At 34.9% G+C, this 13338-nt stretch overlaps 1 protein-coding gene across 4 annotated transcripts; it reads right to left on the bottom strand.

The window, feature by feature from the left end:
* Positions 1–828: 828 nt before the first annotated feature.
* On the bottom strand, positions 829–13338 carry pfkfb3 (6-phosphofructo-2-kinase/fructose-2,6-biphosphatase 3). 4 transcript variants are annotated; one of them, NM_213397.1, is given in 17 exon segments: positions 834–2307; positions 3264–3314; positions 4116–4138; positions 4294–4473; positions 5757–5821; positions 5910–5972; positions 6722–6851; positions 6932–7036; positions 7116–7262; positions 7478–7685; positions 8753–8877; positions 8990–9046; positions 9125–9199; positions 9284–9350; positions 9438–9534; positions 10480–10608; positions 13051–13323. In NM_213397.1, coding segments are annotated over 17 exon segments (1611 nt in total). In that variant the 5' UTR covers positions 13133–13323; the 3' UTR covers positions 834–2300.

Below are 13338 nucleotides of genomic sequence, written 5' to 3' on the forward strand. Positions count from 1 at the left end.
CAATACTGCATGTTTTGGATGTCTCCATTGTCTGTCACACCCATTGTAGGTCTTTCAGTCTCTGCTAATGAGATCGTCTGAATCAGATGTGTTTGGTTAAGGAAACATGAAAAATGTGCAGAGCTGGTGGCCCTCCTGGAACATGGTTGAGAAACACTGGCCTAGAAAATACTTTTCATTTTCTGTCACTCGTAGAGCACACTGCAGATGATTCAAGGTTTAAATAGTAAAGTTATCTAAACTCTGGTCAAGTTCGAGTAAGATGCTAATGATCTAATCAAACTCCAGGATTTATGCTAAGCTAAAAGTGTTCTCGCCCGTTTAGCTTAATGCAGGGTTGTCCAAACTCTGTCCAGGAGGGCCAGTGTCCTGCATATTTTAGTTCCAACCCCAATTAAACACACCTGAACAAGCTAATCAAGCTCTTTCTAGGTATACTAAAACAGGGGTGGCCAACCCTGTTCCTGGAGAGCCACCTTCCTGAAGATTTCAGTTGCTACCCATATCAAACACACCTGAACCAATTAATTAGGACCTGGACACCACGTGATAATTACAGGCAGATGTGTTTGATATGGGTTGCAACTGAAATCTGCAGGAAGGTGGCTCTCCAGGAACAGGGTTGACCACCCCTGTACTAGAACTTCCAGGAAGGTGTGTTGAAGAAAGTTGGAGCTAAACTATGCAGGACATCAGCCCTCCAGGACAGAGTTTGGACATCTCTGGCTTAATGTAACTTTACACTCAAAGGGAAAAATGGAAAAGAAACAAATTTTTTATTATTATTATTTATTTATTTTTTTTTTTACAAAAACAAAAACCCACACATTCTCTTTTAGACTCTTTATTGATTCTGTAATCGCATATAGATAATTCACTTTCTTCAGAAAGAAACAATTGTATTTGCTGATATGCTCTAGAATCTCAGTTATGAACAAAGTGCATGAAACACAGACTAGTACAAATAAATAAATATTATTTTAACAAAAAAAGGAAAGATATTACAAAATAAGGTTCAAGTATCAGAAGCAAACATGAATTACAGTTAAGAGCCAATATACAAGATTGCACCTAGTCGTGTGATGAACTTAATTGTTTTATATTACAAAGCAACAACTAGACGTCTTCTCAGAAACATCCATTTACAGTTAAAGCCGGTTCTTCAAATTTCACTCCCTTTCTACAAAAATCTACTATATATTTAAATTGTAAACATTTGGTTAAGAGGATAAATCTGTACATACATATATCAAATGCTAGTTTAAATTCTTGTGGCTGTGACAAGAAATTGAAATGATAAAGCTAAAGCTACTTCAAATGTTACATTTTTATATATATATATATATAAATTTTATATATATACTGTATAGAATTCTCATATTACAATACAAAAAGCAGCTCTGGCCTGATAGCTCAAGCACTAGGCACTCTAGGGAATTAATAAATGAACAGTATAAAAAAATTGTATCTGATATTTATCACGCCATAAAACACATTAGATATAAACAACAAATATTAACACTGTTTCACTTCGTCCCATCCAAACACTCGATAAAACACCCTGTTTTCATAACCTTACGCATTGACCTTGTCATCAGGTCTCCGAAGCACACAAATTACACACATAAAAACACACACTCACAATCCATATCATAACACAAATCACGTGAAACTGCAGCAGACGACATGAGAACTTTTAAACAGCCTTGAAAACAGCCAGCAGCATTAAAAAGAACGAAATTTGTAATATTCGTTATTGCCCTTCAAAAAAATGAAGACAAACAAATGCAAATGATCTAAATGTGCAATTAGAATGTGCAATTTAGTTTGCAGCATATGATAGCGAGTGCAGAATGGACACAAATCAGCCCACTAACATCCGTGGGTGATCTTTGGTCTGTTTTTTAGCGTCGTCTTCTCGAAATCACAGGGCTTATTCTTACCATCAGTGTTACACATCTGGATGAGACCAGAATTCAAATATTAACAAGTGGTATCCTGTTATATAAACAGGGAATAGTGTCCAAAAATGTCAGGGGAGGTGGGGGGTTATAAATTGGTAATCCCTGTCACTGTGCTCTGGATACACTTTATATCCAAAAACTCCTTACTAGTACAAACCACATAGTATGTGCATTCCTTACAAATAGGAAAAACCCAAGGGTCCATTTCTTTTTTTATGTGGGAAAAGGAGAGGAAGCAGCTTGACAGGAAACTCTTCCACGTCGAGTAAAGCTTTACAGCCGAATAATCTCACAGGCAAAGCTGAGGGGCTTCATGGCACTCTATACAGCATTTCTTCAGGTTCTGCAGAAGAAAGAAGGTCAAGCGATTGGTTATTCACTGAACTGAATGACTACTCAAACACTTAGCTGGTAGCTAATAGCATAACAGCATTTAGCATAACAAAAACTGTTGCTTTTGGCAAGTCCACATGAAAGCTGCTTTCACAAAATACTGAGAATTTCAACAACAAATGGAAGATATGAAACCTGACAAACACTAAAGGAATGCAAAATATGTAGATATTTAGCATTCCGTGTGAGTTTATTTCATATTTTTGGTTAATTTGGGCTAATAATTGAAACTGACAAAAACTTTTTTTTCTACTAAAGAAGATTCATCATTAATTACATTTCAAATTTAAGTGTTAATTACAAAATATATAAATAAAAGGTCCTAAAAATGCACTCCAATTTTAAAAAATTAAAAGTTTTATTGATATTTATGTGGTTTATGTGGACTTTTAGTCTGGACTTGGAGTCAAATATATAGATTAACTAACTTTTCAGACAAAGTAATTAAATTAAGTAAGTATTTACTATTTTGAAGTAACTAACCCAACAGTGTTTTTGGTAAACTGATTATCATTTGTATAACTGCATTTTTACTCTGAAATTGCATGAAAAAAATTGCATGACTGTTTACGCATCATGTTTTTTTGATTTAAACTAAGAAAACCTGACACAATTTAATTTGCTGTACTAATATTTGGCTAATCTACAAATTTTTCTAATTCATTTGTAGTAAAACCATGTTTTTTTATAGGGGGTATTGCACAGTGGCCTCAAAGTATGGCAATTTAATTTCCTAAGCCACCGCGACGCTACAGCGGTGACGTCACACCCCCATCCCCTACACAGATACTTAGCAATCCTCTTCAAATATGTCACGCAAAGTCCATCAAAACCTTAAAACATTCATAATTGATAATATGGTATTCTATTTAGCTAATCTACAACATAAGCTTCAGTGAGCTTTACCTCTGAAAGAGCAGGACTGACACCACTTGTAGGTAATGTAAAAAAGAGCGTCTTTAAGCATGCAAAAGATGAGGAAGAGAAAGAAAAGGGTAGAACAAATGAGAAAGTAGATAATGAAAATCTATTTAAAGACAAAGTGTACTGTAACTATAGTATTTTGTCATTAGTGCCACCTTTAAAAGGCCAGTACTGCAAATTTATCTGTGAAAGGAGTTGTAATTTTTTTTTCACAGTGACATTTTTCATCCTTACTTTTAAACAAACAAGACTGCTACTGTAGCTTTAAGACTTTGATATGCAAATAAGTATGGTTATGATTGGTGAATCTTTGACATCAAAGATCAAGTTACAAAATACAGCACGGGTCAGGTAATATTATGGTTGTCACACTTAGTTTAAATGAATCATCAATTGACAGATACACAAGCATTCTTTTAAGCATTCTTCCAAAAATCTAAAGTAAATCAGTTTTGACACGAGTAAATGTTGAGTAAATAATAACAAAATTTCCACTTTTGGATGAACTATCCTTTTAAATAATAACAATAAGCCTATGTATGATTTATTGTATGGTCAATTTAAAGGGAGAGCTTACCCAAAACGTTTTTAATTTTGTTATTTACTCACCCTGTTGTACAGAGAATAAGGAATTTAGAAGAATGTTGAACTACTTGAACTATGTAAATAAAAAAATTTAGTCTTCAACATAATAAAGACTACATTTGAATTTTGTGGGTGAACTGTTTCTTTAAGGATGCCGGGTAAATTATGTGATGCTCAAGCTGGTCGGGTTTGATAAGGGAAATTTGATCTGAAGATGACAAGAAAGAAACAGGAGGAGGAAATACTTACAGACAAGCTTCGCTAAGCCAGTTCTGTAGCACATAAACGTGAATGAGGAAGGACAGGTTCAGGGAAACAGAGAGAAACAGGAAGAGAATGTCAAAAAAGGAAAGCATGAAATGATTAGTTTGTGACTGGAAGGTTATGAGAGTGAAGTTCAGGCACAGGACGGGTGTTTATTTCTCACCTGTGTGGACAGAGCCAGTGTGGTGTGTGAGGCTGAGCAGAGAGCTAGTTGAGCCGGCATCACTTCTCTGATGATTGGCTCGTCCAGGCCATCGATACGAGGCTTCTTAAAGGGTTCATGGCTGGTGAGAGGAGTCACGCTGTTTCTCCTGATCAGAGTGCTTGGGCCTCGCTTCACCTCCTGGAGGAAGAGATTTAGATGATTTAGAAGAAAGATCGCAATCTGAATAGCTATTGTGTGTATTTATAGCTTTGGGGGAAATTAAGAGGCCATTTGAGAAATTTATGTTTGTCTGGTTTTATATAGTTATTATAGCTGTGAGTAAAACTTAAATGCATGGGTTCACCTAAAGCTGAGAATTCTGTAATTTAGTTATTTCAAAGTGGTTTCACGTTCCTTCTGTTTGGAAGTCATTAGTTACAGGTTTTCAGCATTCTTCAAAGTGTCTTTTTTTGTGTTCAACATAACAAAGAAACTCATAAAGGGTTGGACCAACTAAATGATGATGGAATTGTCAGTTTTGTGTAAACAATTTCCTTAAATTTTATTCACGACTAAAAATGTAAAACAAAAATCCAGACAAATGTAGAATTATCAAGTGGGCTCTCCATTTTTATTCAATGCTTAAGGCTGAGTTTTCTTTTTGTCTGTGTGTAAACTATCCTTTTAATCGTGTTCTGTTAAATTACAGATGACATGTCTTCCTAATTTTAAATAAAAATGTCATTTAGAGATTTTTAATTTCATAAAATAACAAAACAAAGCCATGTTGTCAAAGATTGTATTACATTTGTGACCATGGATGACAAAAATAGATTGCAATATGTCTTATGTTGCATGGGTATTTTGGAGGGAATAGACAAAAATACCCTGAAAGAGTCAAAATTAAAGATATTTTTTATGACAAAAATCTAAATAGATAATTAAGTGAAGATCTTGTTCCATGAAGACATTTTGTCTATTTTCTAACCATAAATTAATCATAACCCATTTTTTAAATTACTAGTGAGTATTGCTAAGAGCTTTATTTAGACAACTTATAATATTTATTTATAAGTTAATATTTATTTATAACAGATTCCAAATTTTCAGATCTAAGCCAAATATTATTCCCGTACATTGAACCATGCATGAATTGAAATGTACATTTTTCAGCTTTCAAGTGATGTATTAATCTTAATTTCCAAAAATTGACCCTCATGACTGGTTTTGTGTTTCACATTATAAATAACACTATGTTCCGAAGAGTTAAGGAATCAATATTTGGTGGAATAACCCTGATTTTCCAATTACAACAAAGAAAAACATTTGCAATTGCAATTTCGGTTGTCATTTTCTGATTTAAAAAAATGCTCTAAATGACAATTTTTTGTTTGGACCCAGCATAAAACAAATCTTAACACACCTAATATGTCCAGAAAATGGGAAAACTACAGTATATGTGACTATGAGTGTGTGCTTACCTCTGGTCTTTCTCTGTGTGTGTTCACTGCCTCCACATTCAGAGAGATAGATTCCACTTTGCATCCTTTTGAAATACAAAATATTAAAACAATTAGTCTGGATTATACCTTCACATTACGTATGTCAGATATTGAGAAGTAAAAATAGTGTACCGTAAGCCACTGGGGTCAGCTTGAGTACGGTGTGGAGAGGACACTTCAGATATGGCATCTCATCTGGCAACAGGAAATTAAATGTCAGTAAGGCTGCACTGCTAAATGAGGATGGAAAAGTGGAGTGATACAAATGAAGGAGGGAATTTAAATGGATAGTTCACCAAAAAAACTATTTACATGATTCTAAATTCTGAACTTAAAGAGTTTTTTTTTACTTAAAATCTATGCGTTTTGGCTCATCTTTAACACAATGGCAGCATTTGGGCGGCCTAAAAACTTTTCAAAGTGTGAATTTCTTTAAAAACGATATCATTATTGTCTGTGTGTAAACTGAAAAAATGGTGATCTCGATTCCTGGAGGGCTGCAGCTCTGCATAGTTTTGCTCCAACCCTGATCAAACTCAGCTGATCCAACTAATCAAGGTGTTCATGACTCTTTTAAACACCTCGATTATTTTGATTAGCTGTATTTAATCGGGGTTGGAGCAAAACTGTGCAGAGCTGCGGCCCTTCAGGAATCGAATTCGAGACCTATAGTCTATAAGCATGTGCGCACACTTCTAAAACGATTCCTAAATGGCCTCTCATACAGTAGCATTCGTAAAATCAAGCCCTTTAATGCAACATTTTTTCAATTCGCTATTCAAATTATAGTATTTTTAAGTTTATAGGTCAAACAAATGGACTTCAACAGCTAGCTCATTAATGTTTATATGAATGTTTGTCAAGCTTCTCTTCCTGAGTTTGAAATTGTGTAGTAAAGCCTAACATGACTATTTCTGCATGAACAACTGGATGAAGAATCTCACCTGCACTTTTGTCAAGGAAATAGGCGAGTAGGCATCGAATCACCGCCTGGTGACAGATGACCAGAACATTCTCCTGTCGCTCCATTTCCATAATCACCGGCTCCACACGCTGAACCAAATCCTGATATGACTGAAAAACAACAAACTTTTCATTAAAGACACCTTCTTCTTTTTATCATACTTAAATGTGGATGTTTGTTCTGTTTGTACCTCTCCGGAAGGGTAGCGGTAGTAGTATTTGTCCTGATCTCTGAGAGAAAACTCCTCGGGAAACCTCTCCCTGACTTCTTCATAGGTCATCTCCTCACACACACCCTGTAACACAATTGACACATTTTTTTAACAGAGCACCATAACAGAAAAACAATCCAGAGATGAATGCAGGATAACTTACGGCATCAATCTCATTGAGGGCTTTCCACTGTTCGTACGGCACATTGAGAGCCTCTGCTGTTTGGATACTACGCTTCAGCTGGCTGGTCCAAACCTTCAAATCCTTCAAATTCTGCTCCTCCACAAACTTAGCAAGAGCACCTGCGAACTACAGGGAAACATAGTTGTATAATTTAATGCTCCTGGCCAGTACACTCTGTTTCAAACTTTACAAACACTGTCCCTGGCATCAAACTGAGCTTCTTGGTCTAAACACGCCTGCCTATGACGACTTACAAGGTTATGTGTCATTTTAAATAAACGAAACCAGGACTATTATTAAAAAGTAATTGCACAAGCTGAGATTTAAGAGCATAGCAGTACCTTTCGTCCTCGTGTAGACAGACCAGAATCTCCTCCCAGTCTACCCTGGAGGTTGTGCTGGCTTTCGCCATGGCGGCATAAATAAATGGAGCGCGGCTGCACGTGGATATTCATCAAATAGTACACGATGCGACTCTGGATGTGGTCTTGAATGCGGTTGACCAGGAATCTGCGACCGACATCAATCACTTTGATGAAGGACAAGCTTCTGTTGGGACAAGCAAGAAGAAGTGGTTGATCCTGTGCCAGGACGATGATGCAATAAAATGGAAAACCACTGAAAACATTTAGTGTACAAGATGTGCGAAACACATACTTCTTTAAAAATTATTAAAAGTGTCAGGCCAGTAGTGGGCAATCCTAATCTGTAAACAAACTTTTAACATGTAACATGCATGTTTCTGAGATGCCAAAAGTTGCTAATTTAAAGGCACAGTATGCCATTTTCTTCACTATTCACAACAAACAAAGGCATATTTTAATGACACCATGACTGAGTGTGGAATCATGGGAGTTGTCATCTTTATTATATCCTGCGAGACTCCTGAAGAAATCCTGTTCATGAATGAGCTAAATTATTCAAGGCTTATTATCAGTTCTTAGTGACACCAGCAGGTCATCAACCTGCAGTCTGTTAAGGTCTTAACGCCCCAGTATAGGGAAGGGGACTCTATACTGCTCAGTGAGCAACGTCTTTGGGATGAGACGTTAAACTGAGGTCCTTACTCTCGTGGTCGGTAAAAAAAGCACAGAATGTCCTTTCAAAAAGAGTAGGGGTTTAACCCCAGCATCCTGGCCAAATTTGGCCACTGGCCTTCGTCCATCATGGCCTCGTAATCATCCCCTTTTATCATATCATTATTGGCTCTATCACTCTGTCTCCTCTCCACCAGCTGGTTTGTGGTGTGCGGTCTGGCGCAATATGGCTGCCGCCACGTCATCCAGGTGGATTCTGCACACTGGTGGTGGATGAGGAGATTGCCCCCAATGTGTGAAGCGCTTTGAGTGTCCAGAAAAGCGCTATAAATGTAAGAAATTATTATTAATTATTATTATCATTATAATAAAAACAAAATTTTGAACAACAGTCCATGTCACTTGCTTTGTTTCTTTGGATTTGAACACTGTTTGGAATGTTTAGGACCACGTAAGTACATAAGTCAGCCAAATATATAACACTGTTCTAGTGTTTTGTGGATATTTTAATGAAAAGTCTTATATGTTGTGCTTATACAGCCAACTGTGTGTATTTGTAGAATTTAATCTAACACTAACCTGTCATACTGGTCAGGGTCAAGAGGCTGATAGTTCATTCTGTAACATTCAATTCTTTTCTTGAAGTCCTCCATGGCATCTGTCTTGTTGCAATCTTGGTAGTCTGGACATGACACCTTAACTTCCTATTTAGGGTTTAAAGTAACACTTAGATCCTGTGCAGACTATGTGAAATCAAGCAGATCAGATATGTTCTTTATTTTTAGTGATAAAGTTACTGTTTGTCCTACAACTTACCAGGATATTACAGGCGATAACGTTTGGGTCCTCACACACGGACTCAATAAAGAAAATCTGTGAAGCACATTCACATTAGCACTCTTAGTCACTCTAATTATCCCCAATGGTAATCTTCAAGAGAATATAACCAACCTTGAAGCCATTTTCTGCACCAAACTCCAAGATCATATCTCGTCGATCTCTGGTTGTGTTTGTTGCATCAAAAACCTGTGGAAAAAATTAGACACATTCGTTATTATGGAGTCGCACTTGCATGTCTTAACTGTTTATACATCTACAGCAGATACTTACAGCCACTTGACCGTCCTCTTCAGTGAGGTAATTCTTGACATCTCTAAGAGCGGCCAGGGCACACTGCCTGTTGACAAAATATAAAATGATTAATAACCCCGTAAATTAGTTTAGTCCATAAATATGTTCAAATTGGGAAATTATGACAACTCACTGTCTGATTTTTACAGCATCCTCATTGTCTGATTTGAAGAAATCATAGGAGCTGTAGTGTTTCACTGCTTCACGACGATACTCGCCAACATTAAAGACTAGAAATAGACATATTCAATAGTTAAATTCAGCAACTTATTAATTGAAAAAAACAAAACAGAATTTTTTTAAAGAAAAAAAAAACTGTGTTGCTATAAAAGCTGTATTTATGATGTTGGAGATAACAGAAGGGGTCACTTTATTAGTTTTACTAAAATCTACCATAAATTATTATTATTATCCTATGTGTGACAAAGTAAGACAACCTTTAAAATACAAATAGCATGAGGGCCATTTTTCTTCATTGTTGGATACTTTTCTTCATATAGGTCAATTTATTTTGTATGAAATTATAAGTTAGATATATTTAAGATATATTTTCTCCATGACTTGTTGGAGATTTAAAAAAAAAAATTCTTTTGAAACGAGGGATGGGAGCACAATCTCATTTAAATTTAAAGTGACAGTCACCAAACCGGCACAACTTGGATGAATGAAAGTCTAAAATGGGCAGTTTTAAAGAGTTATAAAAAATTATTTGAGGATTTTGAGCTGACATCAGAGACTTATTTTATCTTGATCCCCTTGATGACTACTAATTTATTAATTTATGTCATGTTTGGCAGTGAAAATGCATATTATATGCATATTATATGTATATATATATATATATATATATATATATATATATATATATATATATATATATATATATATATATATAAAATATGCATTTTTAAACCTGAAGGGTTTATGGCATTAATAACCCAGATGTATTTTTGTGTAGTCCCCAAACTTTCTTTTCTTTTCTGTAATTGAACTATGAGCGTATTACATTCTCTAAATTGATTCATAAATTTTTTTTTACTTTTATAGACCCCTATTATATATATATATATATATATATATATATATATATATATATATATATATATATATATATATATATATATATATATATATATATATAATTTTTTTTAAATAAACAATGTTTGATTTTGTACCTTTAGTGGGGATTCCAATCCAGTTGAGGTAGCGAGTGAGTTTTCTGGACATATAAGTCTTGCCCCGAGCAGGAAGTCCGACCATCACAATCACTGTTGGAGGGTTTGCCAAATGAGGGCCTCCACGTGCTAAAAACACAAAGAAGATACATTACAACAAACACACGCGATTTATTAGAAAAACATGGTCATGAATTTGCCTGTATTTGAAAAGCTTTCAAGGAAATGGATGCCATTTTCCTTTAATTCCTCTCATTCTAATGATTCGAGCACGTGAAGCCAGTTTGCGAGCCATTAATACAGTCAGCCAAGGATCAGGTCACTTGCGCACAGATGCACATTGAAAACTAAACATCTACTACGCTAAAACGCACGTGCACATTCCACGCCAGCATTAAACCGGGTCAGACACAGATAAGTCTCACTTTCTGGTACACTCACAGACACATATATCCTGCAGAAAGTAAATGTTTGTGTTCATGTCTGACGTTTTAAAATATATGTATTTTTGCATTGGTGCATTAGGCTGGGGATTCAAGACGATTTGTATATTTTGATTGTGTTTCTTATTAATCATGTTGTTTATAGGACAGTAAAATCCTGAGAGAAAGTACAAGTTGTTTTTTTTCAGGCTGTTTTTTTCTGAATGAATTACAGGTGTTCACTGGAGGGCGGCCATGTGAATGGGGAATGGGATTGTGAAGCAGCGTGGTCGGGGTTAATCTGTAAGAACGTCCTTAAAGAAGATCCTCAGCGGAAACACATGAGCTCATTCTCAGCTCAGTCAGCAGAGACAGACTGTGAGCTTATTATTAGGCTTCTGCTGGATCCACATGCACTGACCAGACAGAATCGATGGGGAATACATCTGGGGCATGATGATTCATCCCATAATAAAAAAAATACTATAAAAATTATATTACATTAAATTATATTATATTTTTTACCTTTTACAAAGATCTATCATACTGTATGTCTGTCTATATATAGTAGTCATAATTCACATATTGGACATTAATATATATTTTTTTTGGTTCTGAATATTTATTAAAATATTATATTAAACTATGACATTTAATCTGTGGAAGTTCTATTTACCTATTTATAATCTACATATTAAATATATTTTCAGTATTAAACATTATTTCAGTGATCAAAAAGCAATTATATTAATTTTACCTTACATTTTTATTAATGTTTTTCTTATTATTTTTATTCTACCTATGATTAATAAATGGAATCTAAAATATTTATATAAAAAATTAACACTTTTTGAAAATTTCTGTAAATATAAAAGTCTATCTATCTATCTATCTATCTATCTATCTATCTATCTATCTATCTATCTATCTATCTATCTATCCATCTATCCATCTATCTATCTATCTATCTATCTTCTTGTTATTATTTCAGTATCAGAATATCAGTCATTGTATGTCTTGTGTTGATAACCAGAATGAATTTTATTCTGTTCTATAAATAAAACTATCCTGGATAGATTTTTTTGACTAAACTGCAAAAATACTACATAAATACAGCCATTACAAATAAATTTAATATATACAATCTAAACTATTAATTAATTAATAATTTATTATACATATTAATATATTCAATATATAAATATTATGGTATTACTTAGATTAAATATTTTTGCATATAATTTGGTTCACAGTTTTTCTTTTTTAGCCATATAGTTTCTTTCTTGAAGTAAATTAAGTGAACATCACGAAGGTCACAGTGATATGCCTGACGCAGCAGTTATTAAATATGATGAGTAATTCTTCTGCATCTGCCTGCTGGCATCACGCTCACGTGTAACCCAGGTAAAACATTCGACCAATCAGAACCCACTATGAGTGGAAAAAGCAAACATTTCTCTGCAAACTCCCTATTCAGTGCGCGCTTCAATGCGTGTCGTCATCAGCCTTAACAAAGGCCATGCAAGAGTTTCCATGCCAACAGAATCTTTTGAATCACTTGAATTCTTTTGAGTCGTGAGCCAGCAACTTCAGAATGTCCTAATGTTGGAACTACTAATACCGTTCCTATGGCTACCGATGTGACCATCATTATAAAATGTCACAATTTTGCATATATATTAAAGCAAAATGCGGATTTTCACTCTCAGTGATGGGTTGCAGCTGGAAAGGCATCCGCTGCGTAACACATATGCTGGATAAGTTAGTGGTTCATTCCGCTGTGGCGACCCCTAATTAATAAAGGGACTAAGCCGAAAATGACTGAATGAATGAAAGAATGCTGATTTTCAAATCACAGCAAGTAAAAAAGAAAAGTTTCAGAAAAAATAAATGCTCTAAATGACCATATTTAGTTATAAATGTATGAAATCAGACCTTTATAGAACAAATTAATCCATGTCATCTTATAAAGATTTCAAGTTGTTTCTTATTTTTTAAATAGCTTTATATATTCATAATCTCAAACATTAACTATTATACATGCAGGAACGCAATTGAAATTTATAACATCAATATTAGACAGCATTTGTGTTTGTTCGCTATTCTTTATTATGAAATAGTGAATAAATAAACATATGCAGTCACTCACGTGCGCGGGGCATTGAAGGCTTGTCATCCTTAGAGGGAATCCAGATTTTTTGGATCCTGTTTTGGGTTAGTTCCCTTGGCATTCCTTAAATATGTGGAACAATCAGCAAGATAACCGCAGCAGGTCACAGAGGCTTTTGGAATTCCACGTTTTGTTTAGTAAAACAAAAACCTTTCAGTTAAGACTGCTCTACTGTGTATTAACGATTTTCTTTTTGAGCTGTTCGACGATTTTCGGTGGTTATATCTCGTACACCTCGTCTATTCGCTTCCCGGTAATCTCTAACAT

Source organism: Danio rerio, chromosome 4 (genome assembly GCF_052040795.2).
Source record: "Danio rerio strain M-AB ecotype USA chromosome 4, GRCz13ab, whole genome shotgun sequence".
NCBI classification, from domain to species: Eukaryota; Metazoa; Chordata; class Actinopteri; order Cypriniformes; family Danionidae; genus Danio; species Danio rerio.